General features: G+C 35.1%; 1 protein-coding gene across 3 annotated transcripts in view; it reads left to right on the top strand.

Annotated features, from left to right (window-relative positions):
• The window catches only part of TFEC (transcription factor EC), a 184,669-nt gene extending 161,300 nt beyond the window's left edge, over window positions 1–23,369 (top strand). For all 3 annotated transcript variants that reach the window (XM_053553844.1, XM_053553845.1, XM_053553846.1), the window contains 5 exons: window positions 3,743–3,857; window positions 5,826–5,882; window positions 10,245–10,320; window positions 16,668–16,815; window positions 17,697–23,369. In XM_053553844.1, the coding sequence (XP_053409819.1) occupies window positions 3,743–3,857; window positions 5,826–5,882; window positions 10,245–10,320; window positions 16,668–16,815; window positions 17,697–18,077 (777 nt within the window). In that variant the 3' untranslated portion in view covers window positions 18,078–23,369. The remainder of the gene's footprint in view (window positions 1–3,742; window positions 3,858–5,825; window positions 5,883–10,244; window positions 10,321–16,667; window positions 16,816–17,696) is intronic.
• Window positions 23,370–24,602: the final 1,233 nt, after the last annotated feature.

The following is a 24,602-nucleotide window of genomic DNA, read 5'->3' as shown; positions in this document are numbered from 1 at the left end:
CCTACCCGCTGAGCCACAGGCGCCGCCCTATTTTAGGTTAATTTAAGAAACTTGGTTTCATCTACTTTTTTATTTTTAATTTTAATTTTTCTATTTTTACTTTTGATGCTTATTCTAATTCTACATGTTGTTTTACTTTTAAAATAGTTATTTTTGCAAATGTTTCAGTATTTTTTTCCTATGAGCTCATTTTCTTCAGGAAATATTGATTATGGAGAATAGTATGTATGTGGGAAGGTCATACCCCAGTCCACTTCAGTTCCTATTAGCTCAGTAGTGAAGATGTGAATAAAATCTTGGGGAAGAGCCTCAGGTACCAGGAAACCACTGTCAATAACTGCTTATCTCAGAGCAATTTCTTAGCTCAGGTGTTTACTTTTTTCTACTCAAGGAAGGTATTTTCTTATAGAGAACTATACTCTACCTTACTGAATAGATTTTATAGTAAATTCTTTATTTTATTCTTTTAAAACATGAGTTTGTTGTCAATGATAATATGTTTGCCTATCGTCAAGTCAAATGTTTTGCCTCACTGAGAAAGCAATCTCATTTTTTTAACCAGAATGAATATTTCTTCATAAAGTATCTATCTGGTTGCCTGCTGATCTATGAATTAAAGTTAAAATTTAATCTGAGTAACTTATGCTTTTGACAAAGGTAGATACAAGTTTTCTTTGTGAGCTCTTTCATATGTGTATGCAAACTTTAAATTTTCACTAACATTGTACTCTTAAATCTTCTAATGGAGAAAAGGCATTTTAGGTTACATGGAGTATATAACATTCTTTGAAACTGAAACACAATTGTTTAATGACATTCACAAAGTGATTAGCCATTTACATGAAAGAGAGCAGTACCTTCGGCACAAAATTAAATAGTATATAAATTACTGTGCTTTAGGGCATAAATTAGACAATAACCAAGATCAGGAGAAGATGTAATATAGCTACAGTGAAGCAGGATTAGATTCATTATCAGAATTTCAAGCCCATTTCTAAGGAATAATGCATTAGGTAGCCAAGTGCTATAGCTAGGACCCTCTGATTTCACTGTTGCAGTGTAGCTATAATATGGCTCCTTTTCTTCCATAACAGTTCTGCAATTTGCCACTTCTGTATTGAAGTCCATCTGAATTCAAATTCTTTAGAGGAAAAGTGCCATTTCCTTAGTTCCTTTCCCTTCATTCCTTCTTTGTTCAGTGTTTCCATTATGTTTCTCAAAGGTGCAGAGGAACCATGCATTTCATTTAACAAATGGTGCTGGGTGAACTGGCTGGCAACCTGTAGAAGATTGAAACTGGACCCACACCTTTCACCATTAGCTAAGATAGACTCTCACTGGATAAAAGATTTAAACTTAAGACATGAAACTATAAAAATACTTGAAGAAAGTGCAGGGAAAACTCTTGAAGGAATTGGCCTGGGTGAATATTTTATGAGGAGGACTCCCCAGGCAATTTGAAGCAGTATCAAAAATACACTACTGGGACCTGATCAAACCAAAAAGATTCTGCATAGCCAAGAACATAGTAAGTAAAGCAAGCAGATAGCCCTCAGAATGGGAGAAAATATTTGCAGATTATGCCTCCGATAAAGGTCTAATAACCAGAATCCACAGAGAACTCAAACGTATTAGCAAGAAAAGAACACGTGATCCCATCTCAGGGTTGGCAAGGGACTTGAGGAGAAAGTTCTCTAAAGAAGACAGATGCACGATCTACAAACACATGAAAAAAAGCTCATCATCCTTAATATTCAGAGAAATGCAAATCAAAACTACTTTGAGATATCACCTAAACCCAGTAAGAGTAGCCCACATAACAAAATCCCAAAACCAGAGATGTTGGTGTGGATGTGGAGAAAAGGGCACACTGCTACACTGCTGGTGGGAATGCACACTAATACGTTCTTTCTGGAAGGATGTTTAGAGAATGCTTACAATTTTGTACTTTAAAAAATAGGACTAAGTGATTCAGATCTTAGGGAAAGAACTGCTTTTTGGATTTCTTTCTAATTGTATTCATCTGATGCTACCACACACCATCTTTCCAATTTGGTCAACATTTCCCCTATTTTTCAGGTGAAGAAATTGAGAAGGAATAAATATTTGACTTACGTATCTCCATTCCAACATCCATTAAGGAAAAATTCAGTTTAAAACAATGAATTTATATAAAATAAAGGATAAAAGTGAGGAATCCTAACAAGGTTAATAATTGAAAAGACCAGTGCATGAAAACATATATCAGAATATCAAATGTAGGCTCAGCGCCTGTAGCTCAGCAGTGGGGCACCAGCCACATGCACCAGAGCTGGTGGTTAGAACCCAGCCTGGGCCTGCCAAACAACAATGACAACTACAGCCAAAAAATGGCCGGGTGTTGTGGTGGGCACCTGTAGTCCCAGCTACTTGGGAGGCTGAGGCAAGAGAATCACTTAAGCCCAGGAGTTGGAGGTTGCTCTGAGCTGTGACACCACAGCACTCTACCCAGGTTGACATAGTCTCAAAAATAAATAAATAAATGAATGAATAAAAAGAATATCAAATCCAGTCTTGAATTTCTTTATTGACATGCAGATAAACTTATACGCTAGATAATTTCAACTGCATTTTCAAAGTATTTCCTCAGAAATATACATTTATTATATATTCTATCATAGATTAATACCTTAGAAACTAATTTTGGTCCTAATGCGTCCTTTCTTTGTATATATTTCCAGTCTCATAAACATCACAAGTTTCTTTCGAATTGAACTGGAGTTTGCAAGAAGTGAGAATCTGATAATAATCTTGTTATAGCTCTGTTTGATTGTATGTTATTTTCCTAAACCTTGAGAAAAGAAAAAAAAATTGCTTCTTATTCAGCTCTTGGTTTATTGCCCAGAAATGGAATAAAGATACTTAGAATGGAAATATTTTCAAATTTCAAATCCTGCACTATAACTATAGCTTGTTCTGGAATAATGAATATTAACTTGAAATATGGACATTATTCAAATTTAATTTTCTTTGGAGATCTAATCAATAAGCCCATTCTGAATAATGAATTGGTGCAATTTCGAATTGTGCATAAAGCACCTTAGCTTTTCTGAAAAATTGTTCCCAAGAAGTAGTTCAAGAATTGCAGTGTTGCTATAATTGGATGTACCCTATATTCACTAGCGGCAAAAGTAGTTTTATACTACTTTTGGTTACCAGCTGGGATATTTATAATAATCTAGAACATTAAGTGTACAATGAGAAAAATTATGCCTTCCAGGAAGGAAAGAGTTTCCCATTTAATTAACAATGTAAAACACCTCATGACTGTTAGTTGCTGGTAGCACTGATGGTATTAAGAAAGCTTTCATTACACCTAATTTGTGGTATGCAATGAACTTTCCAGCTTTGCAAAGATTTGTATTGATTTTTGTCCAAAATGATATTTTTTAATTGTATTCATTTATAACCAGGTCAAATGCTGGATCAAACTTCTATAACTTTCCTTCATACGTGAATTGATTTATCTTTTTGCTTAAATATGAATAGCTTTTTTTCCCAGCATATCTTATCCACAAGCATTCCATAATGTATTTAAAAATAGTCGATGCATACTCTTCTCTTATTTAAAGTTAAATACACATATATATTACAAATTATTAACAAAGTGGCAGATTTAATATGGAGAATATAAAATGTATGGCAGAATATATCCATGCACACAGAAGGTGTAACTGATCTTTTCTTCATTTTTCCTCTGAAGTTATCTGGAAGTATTTTGGATGTGTATACTGGCGAGCAGGGAATTTCACCAGTTAAGATGGGACTTACAAGTGCTTCCTGTCCAAGTAGTCTACCAATGAAAAGGGAAGTTACAGGTAATGTTGATTGTTTAGTTTTTCTCATTTTTGTTTCTACCAACTACACAAAATATGATTGAAATATATTACCATGTTAAAGAGAACATTAAAATGTTATTAAAATATCAGTTAAAAAGGAAGACATTTAGAGAATAATTTCCTCATTTTTCCTATGATATGCAAGCAGTAAGACAATATAACTTACAGTTTAACTGAATTTATTCATTATTTTAGGAATTCAGCAAATATATACATATATGGTTTACATACATAGCAATTTAACTTAACATAGGTTTCATTTTGAAATTGAATAGATGCAATCTAGTCACCTATTTGCAAAATAATACATTAAATTAGGGGAATTAGTTTATAGTTTGTATAAAGAATTTGATATACAGCAAAACTGTTTTGTTTAGAAGGATTTTTTTCTTTGTAGCTTGTTTTACAGATTTTATGATAGACATGTATTTAACTTGATCAACATGCAAAAAATCCTCAATTTTGCAATACTTTTTTTCAAAATTTATACAACTCAAAGGAATTACAGGAGCATAGTCAAATTCTTCCAAATTATCGATGAGAAAATCAAGTATCAGAGGAATTATTTTCCCAGAGTAACACAGCTGGTTTGAGGCAGCAATGGAAGTTTCTTGCAAGTTCAGTATTAGTCCTTCCATAAAAATAAAATCAAATTCATTTGAAATTTTTATGACAACTCTTTATTTTGGAGTCAAACCTGGTTTTTAATAATTTTATATAGTTAGCAGTAACATTTTCAATCAATACAGCATGACCACTCTTGCAGGTTAATCATTAACCCCCAAATGTTTATGCAATCAGACTAAAATTAATGAATATAATTTTAAATAAATACACTTAAATAATATGTGTTATTTTATCACCTATTTTCAAAACTATAACAATTCTACTAACACTGTATTATTTAATTATTGTTTTACAACAGCAAATTACTCTTAAAACTTAGCAACTTGAAACAATAAATATGTATTATCTCATCTAACCTTTGAGGAGTGAATCCAGGAGCGGGTTAGTGAATTGGGTCTGATGAAGAGTCTCTTATAATGTTGTAGTCAAGGGGAAGCCTGAGGTTCAGGCATCTGAGACTTGAGTGGGGTTAAAGGGAACATGCCATGGATGACTCACTCAAGGTCTTGAAGAAGGGTGAGTTGTGTTAGCAAGTGGTCTTGGTTCTCAACCTCATAGACCTCTTCATAGAGTCACTTGAGCATCCTCATGACATGACAGCAGATAATCTAAGAGACACCATTGTGGCAGCTGAAAATTTCTTCTATGATCCAGCCTTGGCAGCCACAGTAGTCATTTCTTCAACATGCTATTGGCTTGCTAGGTCATCCCTATTCAGTGTCCAAGGACACTAGCAAGGGTGTGACTACTACACGGTCAGAATCACTGTTGGCCATTTTGGAAGCTCATGAGCATAAATAACTACACGGCACATGGAGGGAAGTGCTATTTCCATGGAGGGAAGTGCTATTTCCTGGAGCAGAGTGTGGATTTGTTTGACATGATGTAGAAATCACAACTATTTATGGAAAACTTAGATTGGAATTCTTTCTTTATGAATCTCAAACTTCTGAAAATAACAATGATTGAAGAAGAGTTCAGTATTTGCTGTGCAGTGTACCTCCTTTATCAGGTGGCTATTGTATTCATTTTATAAAAGTCCTAAAACACAGAGAAGTTTGGTAATAGCCATCTGTGGCTATTTGCATCTGTGGCTAGAATGCAAATCCAGGTTTTCCTACCTCAGAGCCTAAAAGTTTTGCCCTTGCCTCTTACTGAAGAGTACTCTGTTCCAAATTCTAGAATATTTACATCAAAAACATTATTGTGTTATTTTGGATCAAGAAATAGTATATTTTCACCTAGTGTTCTGAATTATGTTGCCTAGAGAGGTTTTAAGGTAGAACTAAGCAGAGCTTCAATTATTTTTCTTTTCATTAGAAACTGACACTAGAGCTTTGGCAAAAGAGAGACAAAAAAAGGACAACCACAACCTCAGTGAGTATATGATTTTTTTTCCATATAAAATTAACGCAAGAGGAAATGCTTGAGGTTAAAGTATATAGCGTTTTATTACCATTCCATAAGTATTTAGAGGTCAGTGACCACAATTAATTGGACATGCTCACAATTTGAGCCATTTTGGGATACCTAAATAAATGGGAAATGCTCAGAAAACCTATCTATTTCCCAAGGTGGAACATCCCCAATTCACTCCTTGATCATTCACTCTCAAGGAGGCTGCCTGTGACTGAGACGAGTGCATTCAGTTGCATTTGAACTCTATTGTGACTCATTGGCTCAAAGGTTTAAAATAGATAGAAGTGACTTTAGAAAATGTACTCCATTTAAATAGTAAGGAACATAACTCCAGGTTCTCATTTTTCTGTGTCAATCTGCTCTTTCCTTCCTGGTGATAGGTTATCTGAAAGGCATTGGTTATGTAGCAATACTAAAATTTCACCCCTGGAAAAAAGGGGAGGGGTCTCATGCCTTCCTAAGGGTCAATTTGTCTCTGATAACAGGTCATGTGAAAGGGAGAATTGCCAGCAAGAGAAGCAGATGAGCAGCAAGGCTGAGCTGTAGGGCACTTGGTCACTCCAAAGTGCTAAGTACCCTGGGTCTTAACTGCTTAGCTATCTCAAGTGAGCAGGACTAATAGAATAGGAAGACTTTTTGTTCTGGGAGCCAAATCAAAAACTGAGAAAAGAGTAAAATGACATAAAAATAAATAAAATTTAAATCTCTAAAACTATCCAGCAATTTCCTTCCACATGACTAACTGAAATTCAGACAAGTAGCTGTGAAACCTCCCTGTGTCCATCATGCACCTGCAGGTGTCACAGTGAAGGTTTGCTGACCAGATGGAAGAGAGCACTGACACGCGGCCATTCATGCCAGTCGTTATGAATATGATCCCAGATCCCTATAGCAGAGCAGATCACTTTGGTCTAGATTAGAGGCAAGTGGAATATGAGCAGGGATAGCTAATGGTTAAGAAGGACATTGAAGAAGTAGGACTTCTCTCCTAATAAGCCTATTAATGACCTTGCTTCATTGACCTTGCTTCTACCTTGTCTCTTCTGTTTGTAGCTTAAAGAAATAGCCATTTAGCACAGAGGATGATAAATGTCTGGTCTGTCCATTGCCGAAGTGTTTTCTGATCTGGACTCTCTTGCTATGTCATCTTGCTGTGGGGGGGAATCAATACCAAAAATTTCATAGTACAATATTTTATATATAATGAATTTAGAACAACCCTTAAAACTTGTGATGATGGTGGCAAAAGTACAAAGGAAGTCCCACTTACCAGATGTCTAAATATGTACAATTAAGTATGATCCATCCTTCCTAAAAACAGGAAGGCCCAGAGTGAGTTTAGAATTCTCATCTTGCTGGAATTTAGTGTGAGGATGTCAGAGTAGGGCAATGCTAGCTCCCAGTTTGCGGCCCACCCTTTTTGTCTCCTCAGCCTTTTTTTTTTTTGAGACAGAGTCTCACTATGTCACCCCCAGTAGAGTGCTGTTGTGTCACAGCTCACAGCCTCTAACTCTTGGGCTTAAGTGATTCTCTTGCCTCAGCCTCCCAAGTAGCTGGGACTACCGGCACCCACAACAACACCTGGCTATTTTTTTTTTTTTTTTTTGTAGTTGTCATTGTTTAGCAGGTCCAGGCCAGGCTCGAACCCGCCACCTTCAGTGTATGTGGCTGGTGCCCTACTCACTGAGCTACGGGCGCCGAGCCTCTCCTCAGCTTTTATTTAGTTATGTACATGCAAGTGATCTCAATATGAGCATGAACACCCCATCCTGTACATTCAAGCTCAATACACAGCCCTGCAAACAAGTTCCCTTTGCTCACATCTCTGGTCTGTGTTAAGCACACTGGTGTCGGGTTCCTCCCTGAGGAAGATGGACAGAAGGAAGTGGACTCAAGACATTCGTGAGGGAAATCAGTATACAGTAGTATAGTTTAGGAGAGATTCTGTCAGCTGCCTTGCTCAGTGGGGAGAGACATGATGGGAAAGGCAAGAATGAGTTCTGTAAGTGTGAATCAGGGTAGGGACACATCTTGGTAGATCTACGGGCAGGATTGAGTGACTAGGTCAAAAACTTTGCAAACAGTAAAACTGCATATGCCATAAAATAATTTAATAATTTCTTAAAACTTGCCTCTTTTACAAATAACATAGGAGGAACATTGAGAAACCAAGTTTCTCACTGTAATTAGTGATTATCAATGCTTAGACTACAATCAAAGAAGGGTAGAGAAGTTTCTGTTATTCTACATAAAGTGTGTGTAAGTAGTAGTTTGTAAAGACACATTATAGGACTCAAACAGCCCCCCACTTTGAGATAAAGCCGGGCACTTCCTTCGCAGCTGGTTTTCATCTTATGTTTAAAAGTCTAGTTTACATATGAGTTAATGTGAGTGAACATAGAACTATTAAAGTTGCACTGTAATATGTGTGCATTTCTACCATCTTTACTTTTGTTTTCAGTGTTTCTGTGTTGTGTCATTTAGCTGTGTTTTGAATCACTTGTGCAGGGGAAACAGGACTGGTGAAGGAAAGTACTCTCAAGAATCAATTCTATTCTGATCTTAGGAGGAGGCCAATGGATTATTCCTAAATGTCAAATCCATTCATGATAATTTGGGTCTTAGAGTAAGTTTGCCAAGACAATTGATGGTTTTGGGTTACTTTCCTTGTTTCCAGAGCAGATCTTATTTTTCAAGTGTATATTATACTAGTATTTTCTAATATTTTAGAAATATTTTTCTTCTTCTCTGTAGTCTTTTCTATATTAATTTCCCTGAAAGATTTAAATGTGTGATCTATTAAAATGTTACATATAAATATATCTTATGGCTCTTAATACTGGGAATGTAGCGTAGTAGACTGCTCTCGGAGAAGAGTCCATATAGAAAATCGACTGCTGCTATGAAATCTAATGCCTAAATGTCATTAAACACTTACTATGTGATGCATAAAATTGCCATAAGCAATCCATGGGAACGAGAGCACCATTAGCGGCCTCCGAAGAAGAGCCTTCAGCAGTTGTTCTCCCAGCATTGACCTTACATGAACAGCGATACCAACACTTGGGAACCTGGAAGTCCAAACTCTTGCCTGTCCCTTTCTTCCCCTCCCAACATCCTAAAATCAGAATCTCCAGATGTGCAGTAAATCTCTATTTTAACAATCCTTTTAGGTGTGTCTGAGGCACACCAAAGCTTGAAAACCACTGATATATCCACTGATATATAGGGTGGCTATAAAGTTCATGTGCAATTTAAAATGGTAAACTATTGCACAGGAACTTTATGAATACCCTGATATATGATATGTACACACATGCACATTATTAGTAATTGATTTGTATAAGTTATATATACATATATGTCTATACACACACACACACACATCTGAACGCTAGATAAGGAGAAATAAATTTACAATCTAATCAATATATATTTACTTAGTATCTCCAGTATTCCAAATCTTTTGGTAATACAAAAAATCAGTAAGATGGTAGGTCTCTTCCAGGCGTCCTCAAACTTTTTAAACAGGGGACAAATTCACTGTCCCTCAGACCATTGGAGGGCCAGAATATAGTTTTAAAAAAAACAAAACTATGAACAAATTCCTATGCACACTGCATGTATCTTATTTTGAAGTAAAAAACAAAACGGGAACAAATACAATTCACACCGCTTCATGTGGCCCGCGGGCCGCAGTTTGAGGGCGCCTGGTCTCTGCTCTCAAAGATGTCATAGTAGGTGTGTGTGTCAGAGGCACACACACCTACTATGTGATAAACATCGTGTTAGGTTTTCAGGAGAGTATCTGAGAAGAGTAAAACATGGTACATGACCTGGAAGGATTACAATCCTCATGGACTAACAAATTGCCTATGTGTGAAAAGACAGTCAAACTGAATAAACATAAATACATATAAAATATACACTCAAATACATATATACCTACATTTCAATATGAGTAAATATTACATTTCAAAGACTGAAAAAATGTTTTGTGACAAAATGTTTTTAAAGCATTGTAAATCATGTGTTTACAATTCTAATTTTGTAACTTTGACTTTTAGAATATGTTTGAATTTTTATTTTATGGTTGAGAAGTATTATCTTTTGACTAAATGAATTTTTTTTGTCCATTGTTTTTATTTATTTATTTTATTTTTTATTTTTTTATTGTTAAATCATAGCTATGTACATTAGTGCAATCAAGGGGTACAATGTGTCCATTGTTTTTTAAAAAGATTATTAAGGAAGTTTACAGCTGACCAAAAGCCAACTGTCCTTTAATGAGAATAATCAATAATATTTCTTCTTTAATAGTTGAAAGAAGAAGAAGGTATAATATTAATTACCGAATCAAGGAGCTTGGCACTCTTATTCCAAAGTCTAATGATCCGTGAGTTACACAATCATTTCTGTAATAACGTTATGGTTTCAATACCCCCAAAAATGGGTGGGAGGGAAGAAGGGAGGAGAAAACCAATGACTAGAAAACTAAGCAGCTTATGGCAAAGATAAAGCTATTGCTGGTCTCATTTTAAAATATCTATTCCAGACTGATTGTTGTTAAGCATCAAAGCTGTTGCTAAGAGTTGTCCTTTTGAGCTGTAGGAAATAAGTAAGTTACTTCTCCTTAGTTCATAGTGGCTCTTTCTGTATAGTGACAATATTGGCAAATTTAGTGATAATGCCAAATGCTATTTATGATGCCAACTACATACTTGATTTATGGCTGCTGCAATTCTTCCAACTTAAGATTTGTGTGCACATAGAAAAAGAATTTCCACCTTTTCTGGGGTCCCAAAATTCTGGACACTTACAAGTACAAAAGGGAATTGCAAAAGCTTGTTGATTAATGCTAACCAAGTTTTGTGTCAAACACATGCAACATCAGTCAAACACTTTGAGGTTGTAAATCTTAAGAAATAGTTAATCAAAGTGTCAGTTTAGAATGTTGACTATTTCTTCAAAAAACATAAAACATGATATGTAGCCTTAATAATGATTTGAAAATGTTTCACTCAAACTGAGAACTGACCTCTCTAAGTACTGGAAATTATCCATTGTCCAAAAATGATCATGTTTGATAGAGTGATATTTATGAGATTTGAAAGCACTTTTCCCTTGAATCTAAATTTTCTAATTCACTTGGACAATTCCACAATTTATGATACAAGGGAATATAATGTTTATCCTCATGCACATGTACTCCACCCTAGTCTGGGCTCTACTAAAAAGTCTTCAGATTTTTTAAAATCTTTAAGCATGTGATTCTATTAGCAGAAGAAAATACTTGTCTTCCCCATATGATTGAGTTTTTATAAAAACAAAATCAAATAAGGTGTATGAGAATACGTGGCAAATTATAAAGTTTGTATGCGAGTATCATCACTCCACATAAAAGCTTTGATTATCTAAAAATTCCTTTCTGGGCTGAAGAACCTGCAGTCTTGGGGACACACATGGCCTTCTGGATCCTTGAGTGTGGCTGTCTGTAAGAATACAAATTGTACAGAACATATCCCTTTACTAAAAGGCAAAGTTTGGACTGGGTGGAGGGGCCATACTTGTACATCTGGAGGGCCACGTCCAGCCTCAGGTTGCAGGTACCCCCACCCTTGGCCGGATGGCACTCTTTTCCTTTAAAGGGCCAGAGTGTAAACATTTCAAGCTCTGTGAATCATACAAGTCTTTGTCTCAATTATTTAACTTTGCCATTGTAGCTCAAAAGCAGATATGCAAATGAATGAACATGACCCTATCCAATGAAACTTTATTGACAGAAACAGACTATGGGCTATGGTTTGTCTACCCCTGTTCTAGAATATGAAAAATCAATCTACTACAGAATCATATCTAAAAGGGACCATAATAGGGATAACTTCATTGTAAGCATTCTTAAGTGTCTTTATCTTCCTTATGGATTTCTGAAAGGAGGGTTGTTATTGGTTGTAATTCTATTACATTGTATGTGGGCAAATGACATTTATTTGGGTCTAGTTGAAAACACATTAATTAGATGTCTGCATAACACAAGAAGAGAAGATACTTCACTGAAGGTGTGTCATTCCAAGAATCTCACACCTCCTAATTCTGCTTTAATACATTGTGTTCTTTGGCTAATTCATCTGGTGTTCCTCTCTAAGGCTCCAGATGTACAAGTATGGCCCCTCCACCCCTCATCTGGTGTGGGGGAATCCAGAGGGTAGATTCTTAAAATGGACTTTCCCTGAGAAATAGAGTCTGGATCCTACTCTACAAAATTGTTTTGGATTAATTTATTGAATTTTTAGATGTTACTATGAACAACCTAAAAGTCACAGAAAACAAGAATACTGGGTTAAAAGTATGGGTATAATACAGAAGAGGCAGGTGAAAAAGTAAAGAAAAAAGTGGCATTACCACCTTAGGACAATGGCAAAATCAACAAAAATTGTATCTGAAAGAAAAAAAAGATCAAACTAAATTTCAGTTTAACAAATTTCAGAATAATTTGTTCAGTAGGTGATGATAATCATTAAAATGACTTAAAACAATTTTATTTTTTAAAAATATATCAAACTATACAATCATCTAGTATGGGATTTTTCAAATCATATGCCATACCTTTTAATGGATCATGAAATTAATCAAATGGAACAGAACCAGATTTTTTTTTTTTTGCAGTTTTTGGCCGGGGCTGGGTTTGAACCTGCAACCTCCGGCATATGGGGCCAGTGCTCTACTCCTTTGAGCCACAGGTGCCACCCTTGAACCAGATCTTTTAAACAAACAAAAAAGAATAGCATTGAAAATATTAGATTATTACTTACTCCCCATAAGGAGGGTAGTAATATCTTGTGAAACCTTTGTTGCAGTTATATGTGCTAAGAGAGCACCAAATCACAATATGAAACTTACTTATTTTGGCTCTGTGCCTGTGGCTCAAGCAGCTAAGGTGCCAGCCACATACACCTGAGTTCAAATCCAGCCTAGGCCCGCCGAACAACAATGACGGCTGCAAGCAACAAATAGCTGGGCATTGTGGCGGGTACCTGTGGTCCCAGCTACTTTGGAGGCAGAGGCAGGAGAATCGCTTGAGCCCAGGAGTTGGAGGTTGCTGTGAGCTGTGATGCAACAGCAGTCTACCCAGGGCCACAGCTTGAGGCTCTGTCTCAAAAAACAAACAAACAAACAAAAAAACCCACCTTATTTATTTCAACAAATCCATTTGAAAAGGCTGGAAAGCCATAGCTTTGCAGAAACAGCGTTGAATTGAATGAAGAGACTTGGGACTTATCTTCTAAACACCAGAAACTCTTGGGCAAATCACAGTGTGTGACCTCTGATGACTTTTCCAGCTCATGACTGGAATAAACTTTGAGTTTGGGTTAGGAGTTTAAAGCTAATATCCAAAGATACTTTGAATTCTAGCAATTTCCACTTGTATGTATGAAAACATTCAGAAATTTTTATTTCTTTGAAGGTCAAAGTGATGAGGCCAGAAGAGAAAATAATACAGAGAACAGCTAAAATTGAGAAGTATAGTTTGAGAAAACTAAATGGAAAAAAAAAAAAAAAACCCTACCAGGTCATGACAATCTCTTGACCACTGTCAAAAAACAAAACCAAACAAAAATAAGAAGCAAACACAAAGACTGAAGACTGTGTACAACGTAAGATAGCAGTCCTCTGTAGAGTACACGGAAGTACTCTTGTTCATATACATCTTTGTGAGCCAAGTTTACACAAATCACACTAGTAGAAAAGTATATTAATAGAACAGGAATTATTATAGTGGTGATAAAAAATTATGCTTGATTTCCACTTGTTTATTTACAAAGTAGTTTTGTGATTTTTTGCTAAACTGACTTTTTCCCTTCTTCTGAAGCAGAATTCGCTCCAGTTTTTATGTAAGAATGGTAGTTGAGGTGGTAAATGAGACCTGAAAAAACTTTCTAAATCAGGAGTCACAAATGTTGATCCAAGGAAGAAAAATGAGACCTGTTATAATGTATTCTTCTTTTCTTGTGGAAAAAGGTTTTTTAAAAAAATTTTTTGAAATGCTTTTAAAAGGGTGAGCACTCCTAAGACAGCATATACATTTTCTGTGGCTTTGCATGGTAAAGCCTCTTCTGTATTTTACTCATTTGTATTACCCATCTGGCCCGAAATGTATTCAGGCTTTCAATCCACCAAAAGTTTATTCTTCAAAGAAAACTGTTTTGCAAGCCAGGCATGGTGACTCATACCTGTAATCCCAGTACTCAGGGAGGCCAAGGCATGGATTGCCTGAGCTCAGGAGTTTGAGACCAGCCTGATTAAGAGGGCAACCCCTGGCTCAGCGCCCATAGCTCAGTGAGTAGGGCACCAGCCACATATACCACTGCTGGTGGGTTCAAGCCTAGCCTGGGCCTACTAAACAAGGATAACAGCAACCAAAAAAAAAAAAAAAAAAAATAGCCAGGCATTGTGGTGGGCACCCATAGTCCCAGCTACTTCAGCTACTTGGAAGGCTGAGGCAAGAGAATCATTTAAGTCCAAAAGTTTGAGGTTGCTGTGAGCTGTGACACCATGGCACTCTACTGAGGGTGACATAGTGAGATCCTGTCTCAAAAAGAAAAAAAAAAAAAAAAAGAGTGCAACCCCATCTCTAAAAATAGGCAGGCATTGTGGTGGGCGCCTGTAGTCCCAGCTACTCAGGAGGCTGAGACAGGAGGATCTCATGGGCCCAAGAGTTTGAGGTTGCTGTGAGCTATAATACCACAGCACTCAACCCAAGAGTGACTGAGTGATACTCTGTCTCAAAAAAAAAAAAATTGTTTTGCAGAAAATAAACTTTTTTTCTTTTCATGCCTTAATTGATGTGTCCGTGTATATATCACACCATCATATACAATATTTTTAATGCCTAGCTCCTTGAAATTGTCTTGGGTTAGAGGCAAAATATCTTTAATAAATATTAAAAACTTAAAATATTTTAAGAAGAACCCTCATATACCAAAATGGCTTTAAAATAGAATGAACTTTTAAAAAATGTATTGTAGATGGCATGGGGTAAAAATTGAAGAAAGACATATTGTACATTCTTTGTCACCATTTGGAAGGTTTATTTTATTTATTTATTTATTTATTTATTTTGTGGTTTTTGGCCGGGGCTGGGTTTGAACCCGCCACTTATGGCGTATGGGACCAGCGCCCCACTCCTTGAGCCACAGGTGCTGCCCGGAAGGTTTATTTTTTTATCCAAATAAACAGCACTTTAAATTTCAAATGTGGTTAGGGTTATCCATTTTATCTATTCCTTTGTCCTTCAAGTTTTTTGTCCCATATTAAAAATCCGTAAGGCTACTACTGCCTCAGAGTTCACTACACTTTTCAGCTATAAATACTCTCTCCTTATTTCACAGGAAAGGTAGCTCTTTCCCCTCCCTTGTCAACCACTTCCCTCACCCTGTGAGTAGAATAAGACCAGTGGCATCACAACCCCGGAGAAAAAAGCATTTTCAAACTTGAGACAGACACTGACAATGATCTTGTGCATTGCAGTGGAAAACAGCTGTTATCCAGGACCCAGTAAGCATTTTTACCTCCTGGTAGTAAAATGTACTTAACTTTGTTATTGTCATCTATCATCAGCTTCCAGTGAGACAGATGCAAATCAGATCTTTCATAAGCTGCATTTTCTTACTTTTGATCCTTCACAAATACCCATTGAGTTCAATATATTTCACATAGATCAGGTAAACAAAATACAGATAGAACATATTTCACATAGATCACATAAACCAAAAATACGTGTAGGAAAAATGATCATTTTTCTCCCTATCTACTTTATGCTGTATTAAAAACAGCTCATGACTAAGTTGAAAATTCCTCAAGGTTTTCCAATCACTCTGATTAACTTTAGCAATTAGTGTGACTTCATTCTCCAAATGTATTATAAATTCTCATACTGTATTACATTCATGGATATTTCCAATGATATTATTAGCTGTCAAAATCAGTAACCTGTTCCACTGTAATTTCTTCTGTCTTAAAAATAAGCTTTAACAAAATCATTTCTCTATGCTATAGCCTAAAAGGTTACCAGGTAATGTTTAATTATATTTATTTGTCTTAAACTTATTTAAAAATAACTATCCATATTGAACTTTAAAAAGTATTGGTGCTATTTGTGCAGAAAAATTGGCCAAGTGATTTAAGAAAAGTTTGCTCTGTTACATAAAGTGATGTTCCCAAAGTCTGATTGTCTCACAATCATTCCGGATTGCCATTCAGGAGGGACTTTATTTTTTTTTTTCTTAGAAACATAAAAGCAACCGTATTAGAAAGTAAGTTAAAAGATTGGTACATTTGAAATGATCTTAAAAAATTTAGGCTTAAGTCCTCAGTAATGTACATTTCCTAGTTCATTAATGCAGAAATACTGCACATAGATTTTAATCTTGGAGTTAATAATAAAAGCAATTTTCACTAAAAATATAAAAACTGTAATGGTAGAATCATGATATTGCATTTAGCTCGCCCACAAAAAGTCACTTTATTACTTTCTTTTGACACTTATTTTCATTCTGGGATTAATTTTACTATATAAGGGCTTCTTAACTATTCTATTAAAATTTCTATTCAGAAGCAATAATATCTAAGAGTGAATAATAGTCATGTAAATCATTATTTCATATTAATGTAAAAGATTTTGTAAGTTCTTATGAATTCTGCTGACATGCACAATTGTGAAAAGGTTATCTCTCCGTTCTACAGTGATATGCGCTGGAACAAAGGAACCATTCTAAAAGCATCAGTGGAGTACATCAAGTGGCTACAAAAAGAACAACAGAGAGCCCGGGAATTAGAACACAGACAGAAGAAATTAGAGCAGGCTAACAGGCGACTTCTACTCCGGATTCAGGTTTTTATAAGAATGTTGCCATGACCCACGGAGCTTACCTATGGCTTACCTGACAGCAGTTTTATTCATTGGTCTCATTTATTTTGTCTTATTAATAATTATTTTTCCTTCTGAAGGATAATTTTATTGCCTGTTAGAAGTTCATGAATTGGGCTGTTTCAATAAGATTTTGGTTAGAAAGCCAGAATTAAGATGACACACACACACATATACAAGCACACATACACACACATACACAAGCACACATGCATAGTCTGTATCACTTCATGAACACACACATTATTATCACAATCACAATATAATACTAAGTAGAACACTTGTTTCTCTAGATTATACTGGACACTGAATTATCCTCTCCCCTTTTTATTTCTTTATGAACACGGCTATGGGTTTCATTGCCCCAAAGTATATTGTAGCAGTTTGTATTAAGTTACTTTTCATTGTTCATGTGACACAAGATACCATAATATGGGCTTTTACAACTCTCAGCTTTTTTTTTTTTTCATTCTGAGCGTGCTTATAGTCAGGTCAGGCACTTTGTTTCCAGGAAGTAATCCTAAATTATGCTAATAAATTAATCAGGAAGAATGAATGGAAGATTTCCCACCTTCTCCAAATGGCTATTTTGTAGCTTGAGCCCCCATGAGACCATCGTATCTCATTAATTTCTATATAGAACAATAAGGCAAGATTTAAAAAAATCTGAGTAATTTTTTAGGCTTTAGGAATTCATTGATTCCATTATTTGCAAATACTATTTATAATTTATATTACTTTTGATTTTAAATGCCTGTTGATATTTTGGTTCTATTTCTGGCTGCTTCTCTAATGGTAAGTCAATTCCGAAGATGTTATTTAATGATTCTTGTTTGAAATTGCAGGAACTAGAAATACAGGCTCGTGCGCATGGTCTGCCACCCCTGGCTTCACATGGCACAGTTGATTTAGGTGCTGACGTCACCAAACAACAGAGCCACCGGGAACAGAATTCAGTGGACTATTGCCAACATCTGACTCTGCCTCAGGGGCCAAGCCCCGAGCTCTGTGATCAAGCTATGGCCTTCTCTGATCCTTTGTCAAACTTCACAAATTTATCATTTAGTGCCGCTTTAAAAGAGGAACAAAGATTGGATGACATGCTCTTGGATGATACAATATCTCTGTTTGGAACAGACCCTCTGCTCTCTGCCACTTCCCCCGCAGTTTCCAAAGAGAGCAGCAGGAGAAGCAGCTTTAGTTCAGAGGATGGTGATGAGTTATAAGTAATAAACAGGCTCAGTTCATCAACCGGGAAGCTGCTCTATGCTGGTGCTATGTAGTTCTGTGCTGTGTTTCATATATTGCTTTGGCTTAATTTTTCCAAGAAATATGTTGTTCATGAAAAACAGATTGATTAGAAGCAGCAGAAGAATTCACAGGAAGACAAAAACAAGGTGTTACAGAATTATTAAGAGCTAAAGTATGTATTTTCCTTTTAGACTACAGAGTTTAAATCTACTTAAGTTTTGTTTTCCTGGGAAGAGGTACAGCGTAAGAAATAGCTCTTTATCGATGTTTTAAAAGCAGCAACTTGGCAGTGTACTACAGGAACAAACTACAGCGAAGTGTCATCCTACTGAAATGTACAACCCTACTTCAGTCTTTCTCTTCCGTCCTCTCTTCAACTCTTACAGCCTCAGTTTTCAAGAATCAAGATCCACATATTTGGTGATGATTGCCTTTCTCCCTTATCTGGTGGACAAGTAAGTTTAAGCTCCATAGGAAATAATTACAAAGTAGGTTGTCCTGTCAGTTGTAACTGGAAAGCAAATTCACAACAAACATGAGTGTTGTCCACATGAAATACAGAAAATTTATAAAAATATTGGCTACTAAAATTATTACCTCATTCCTTTAGATCAGTGGGTTTTGACCTTCCTAATGCCATGGCCCTTTAACACAGTTCCTGTGGGTTGCAACCCACAGGTTGAGAACCGCTGCTTTAGATGGTTTAATTACACTAATTCTAAAAGCATCCTTGCATGTTTATGTCTCCATGATCAGTTCAGAAAGAGAAACCTATCAAATATTTCCTCAAGAATATGCTCTGGAATTGTATTCCTTCATACAAACACACACGCCCGCACATACTCAGTACAGGTAGTACATCTTCTTTCTCTTTCTTCGTTCTTCTGATTACATACTAAGCATCAGAAGCACATTCCAAATCATCTCTTCTCCATTAAGAAAATATGTCAGATAATTCATTTCAGTAAATAAAATATTTAAAAGTCCCCCTCCTGGGACAATTTGTCAGATGTTTGAAACTTATCATCATATCCTATATTGGATATAAGCTAATTAATTGTTAATATATTTTTGCTCCACATGGACAAAATATTGAAAGTTGGATCGCCAATGAACAAAATCATTAGCAAATCAGAAACTATTTCTTACAGCATTCTGTTCCGAGCGGAGGATAATGTTCTATTTCTGCATGCACTTGCCTTATGATCTTTGTTGTTTTGTTAGCATGTATTATAAACATTTATATCCACCATGTTTCTAAGAATTTTTTCTCTTAAGCTTGCTTTATGTTTGGCAATTGGGTTAACAAACATGTTGCTCCAAGCTGGACCTTTGTGAATGCTCATTCAATCAATGAGCATTGATTGAACTGCAGTGGGTCCTGTGAAAATATAGAAAAATGAGCAAGATGTAGTCTTACTCTTCAAGGAGTTAACAAGACTACACGAGAAACAACAACAAAAGATAAAAGACACGTGGAATTGGAATCTTAAGTGTAAGCTATAAACAGTTCAGAATATGAAAATGAAAGCATCTATGGGAACAGCAGGATTTAGCTTTTCTTTTAAAGGCATAAACTAGGCGAAGGGAGGGCATGTAAAGGAATAATACACCCACATGATAGAAGTGATTATGAGTTGGGGGGATATTTTTATGGGGCAACCGTTAGAAAGATCTGGAGCCCTACAAGATGCCGGTAGAGTTCTGGAAAATATTGTTGGCAACAGCTTGTGGAGGCTCTTGAAAAGTAGGGTGAAATCTTAATAGTAGAAATGAAAATTTTTACTATGAGAGAGAAGCCTAAAAATTAAGATATAGTGATAGCTCGATTGAGATGTAATCTTTCATGAGTGTAGGATAAATTTTTTCTTTAGGTATTTCTCACAGGAAAATACACGATCACAAAATTTCAGATGATAACTGTTGATAAAGGTGGAGAAACAGTAAATCTTTATGGTATACTGATTATCTCAGGCTGAGCTTTCGTCATTTGCTCAAATGTTGGAGAATCAACATGCTTTTCATAGTTTGACGTGGGAAAATAATTAGTAATTTTGATGAGCAGTCATTAAAGTCAAATAGTTAAATTCACCTGAAATTTGCCATGTGAAACAGAGGAATTAGATATACTTTCTGAATGATTTTCAAGGGGAAATTACATACTTTTAACTTTATGACAAAATTCCACTCTATTATCTGAGTTGACAATTTGATTTAACGTGGCAAATTGTAGTAAAGGAATACATTATAGGCTTGATGGAAAACACACTGTTCTAGACAGATGCAGATTTCTCTTTTCATTTTCGTCCACTGTTCTCATTCTTATTCTGAGAAGACTGGCACTGATGATGTCATTACTGTGTTACCATCGTCCACTCTGTTAAAATAATACCAGTTGGCCCTGAAACCCGTTCCTCAGAGTCTTGGCTGACGTGGAACCTAGAATAGGATGGTGATCCAGAAAGGGGACTAGTACTCGCTGCTGCCTTCAGATCATTTCAGGGACTTTTAAAATGGGTAGGGATGATTTTAAAGAGTAAAGAGTGGTGCTGTGTCCCACTCAACTGAAATAGATTAAAATTAGATAGTATTCGTTTTAAGGCATGAGAATCTAGTGAAGGTTATAGAGCCTCTTCTGAGAAAAATAAAATGTATGGACAACAATTTGCATGCATCCAGGGATCCCAGTGGCCTTTTGAATGTTTCTTTGGATTCCAGGTGAAAAACTTCTATGTCAGATCTGTTACTTTAACAGATAATTCCTTAGCAGTGTACCTATCAAGAAATAAGTGCATAGTTAAATTCATATATAATGATCGAGGGAGGCCCACATCTAAATGTAATTATCCCAATTCTAATAATGATAAAGTTGCATAAGAAAGTAAAAGTGTACCAAACACTAGATTATTCACTATGAAATTTGCTACCTTATGAAGTGGTCCTCTTTCAAACACTACATCCAATCTCCGAAAATTATGCCTCCCGTGTGTTACATAATTATGGGTCACTTTCCTTATAATTATTGAATGCTGTAAAACATCAGACTTTAATATTTTTAAATGATGCAAATCAACTTAAAAGCAAATTGTATTATCTATGGGAGAGACCCACAGGATCATTGATGAATACCTAGAATACTTTTGCAGAAATGAGACTTCTCATAACAGTGAAGGAGGTATATTGTTTATAAAACAATTTTGTATAAAAACTATCAAGTATTTCAGGGTTATTAATGCACAGTTAGCTAAACTTGGGTCAAAATTAATGTATAATTGCGATGATAATAAAAATACCTTAAAACAAGGTTGTTGTTTTTTTAAATATAATGCCCCATTCAACCTTCTTCTCTATTTGTTATAAAATGTTGGCTGCCTTTTCATTGGGTCACAATAAACAGACTTTTCCAAAGACCAATTATCTTAAATGAATGAGGCCCTCCAATCTTATTATTATTGTTTTAGTGTCATTTCTTCTTGAACTCTCCTTATATCTTCTGGAGAATATATGTACAGACAATATTTCCTCAGTTTATAGACATATCAGTGACCATCACTATCTTTTCAAAGGTAAACCACTGTAAATAATAAGTACCCAGGTAAGCTGGGGACTTTGAGAAATAGCCTTCCTCTTCCTTCTTTTGTGGCTCATTTCCCCCCCCCCCGCCATGACTATAAATCAAATATTTATTAGTTCTTACTTAAAAAGAATAGACACAACAAATTTATTAATTTGGTGGGCTCATTTGCCATAATTTCAGGGAGAAGTTAAATTTCACAATGTGAAAAAGAATATTTTTATCTTTTAGTTTAATAGACTGAATCATATTAGAATTTTCTTATAATTAAAAGTATCATGAAAACATTTTTTCTATTCTGATATTGTGGAATTTAAATACATAAACAAATAAATGGCATAGCTAGTGTTCAATGTTTTTTACATCTCTGGCCTTATAAAAACATTATAGGTATTTACTGATCATCCGATACTGTGTATCTATGATATGGATAAAAACTGGAATCAGTCTTTTTGCTTTGTTATCAATTCTATCAAATCAACCGTCTGTGTTTCTTAAAAACACCTGAAGGACTGAGTTTTGCTTTAGTATTGATGATGGCACAGTCCATATGTATTACATGGAATTACATCATTTGCTCTCTGTGCCCCTCATGTTGGTAAGTGTGTCAATCTGAGTTAGTATAAGTTACATGTACAGAGATCTCCTTACATTTGCCTCATAGATACTAAACACATTGTGTTGCTAAACTCATGTGTCATTGTTCATTGACCTTCTAATAATATATTATTTGCATGGTTTTTAATTTGAGAGCAAGGAGACTTGAGAAAAATAGCTTTTCTTAAAATACTTTTTGTACGGTGAGGTTTATACGGAATTCTAACGTATAAGGGATTATCAGGAAACAGTTATTTTGATTTAGAGAAAAGTCTCCCCCAGGATTCCATCTATATAATGATGCAATGCTATTGTCTACTGCTTTATATATGAAAGGGAAACTTTTGTCTCCTGATAAAGGGATTTATATTTGTATTTCTATATGATCAAATGATTTCTGTTGTGTTTTCTACTGGAGACATTCTCTGTAAAATGTCTTCATCCTGTAGTATCCAACTGGCTTAAGAAATAAAATTAAAGACTTTTGCATTTGCAACACTACCTCTTCCTTTTCTGTACGACCTTTTTATATTAAAAATTCTATATTTTCAATTTTTTTCCATAGAAATAAATTTGGTTTGTGTACTATTTAAAGCCAATAGTTATAAATAACAAATGGGATATATGAAAGAACAGGAAGATTGTTATTTTGCTGAAAGTATTATCATATATAATCAGGAAGTTACACGTTATATTGTTCTTTAAAATATGATCACGGAATATTAAAAGTTATTGAACTCAAGAATCCTGTAATAGCATAGCAGTTGCTTATGGCATACAAGACTAAAATTAATTCAGCAATTTAATCTTTATAATAACAATGTAGCTAAAAATCTTTGACTTTAATAGAATTTTATATGTATAAATAGCTAAAGTACCATTCACATAATTTTAATCTAACATTGGTTAGATCAAGAAAACGTTGGTAATGTAATAAGACTGTAGAATTTATAATTAATGCTATTTTTCACTTTAAATAATAAAGAATGTGACTTATTTTCTAAGAAAATGAAGAGCATTGGTTTAATTAATACATACATGAATCTTTGTACAAATACCTTAAGATGTACTAATATTTTCTTTGCACATATTAAATTAAGGAATTTAATTATTCAGTGTTTTAACATACTTTGTGTTCTGTCTTTGTACATAGACTGCAATGGAAAATACAGAATGTAGGTTAATCATGTAAAAGGATACTTACCAGTCTCCAGACTTCATAGCTGACAATAGCTTACTACGTAGTCCATGCTGAAAATGATGATTCAGTCTTTCCCCATTAATGCAAATAATTGTTACATTCTTCAATATGGTCTCTTACCATCTGTTTCTCCATGCTGTTATGGCTTGGATTTATGGAAAATATTTATCAGAATGTTGCAAAATTGCTAACAGGCATAACGGTAGCAGTGAAATTGCTAAGAAACTCTGAAGAAACTTTTAATATCCTTGATGGTCTAGGGAATACAGTAGTTTAATATGCAAAACATTTTAAAGCTATTAATTAGTATTGTCTAGACCTATCCTTTGCTATTGAAATTAATAAGAATTTCAGTTGTGCTAAGACTTTGCAATATTTAATACCATGGTTGTGGAATTTTTCCCTACACATCTTGTTTAAAAATGATAAAACAGGATATTAAAGCTATCTCCAAATCTCTTGAATTAGAAATAAACATACACACATGCACACTCACTACCCTTTACTCTGAGTTGAGGTAACACTATGGAAAAGGTAAAGAAAGTTACAATAGCTTTTAATTTTTTTGTAAAATCAATGATATTTGCAACTATAAAACATTACTATATAATACAAGCATTGATTTTATTGACCACCAAGAGGAAGATTAAAACCCGCCCTAGAAAGTTGTTAGTATTACCTGCAGAGTTCCAGCTATGTGGTGGCAAAGTGGTAAAACACAATAAGCCTTATTGGTTAAGAAATGGATACCCATCATGTTAAATATATATCAGTTTCATTAATTGGCAAGCATAAGACAAGAGTGTAACATTTGAGATGGTGATGATTTTGATAGGACCAACCACATTGTAGTGAGGTATATGATTCACATAATAAGAAACAGATGCCTGCAGGCTATTGTTCCTAACATGGATTAAAATTTACATATTGCTTCTCCTTGTGTCAAAACATCTGGTGCCTGCAAATGCTAACATTTCGTTAAAAAGTTTCACAGACCAGGAAAAGTGGGTTGGAAACATTGCAGGAGAATCATTCAAGCATTATAATAGAATAAGAGCTATTTTCAGAAAAAAATTGCTACAAAACAATGCTATAGTCGAGATTTTAATTTATTTGCTTACACAAGTG

Source organism: Nycticebus coucang, chromosome 11 (assembly GCF_027406575.1).
Source record: "Nycticebus coucang isolate mNycCou1 chromosome 11, mNycCou1.pri, whole genome shotgun sequence".
Taxonomy (NCBI): domain Eukaryota; kingdom Metazoa; phylum Chordata; class Mammalia; order Primates; family Lorisidae; genus Nycticebus; species Nycticebus coucang.
The sequence above is the reverse complement of the archived record's forward strand: the minus strand, read 5'-3'. Positions and strand labels throughout refer to the sequence as shown.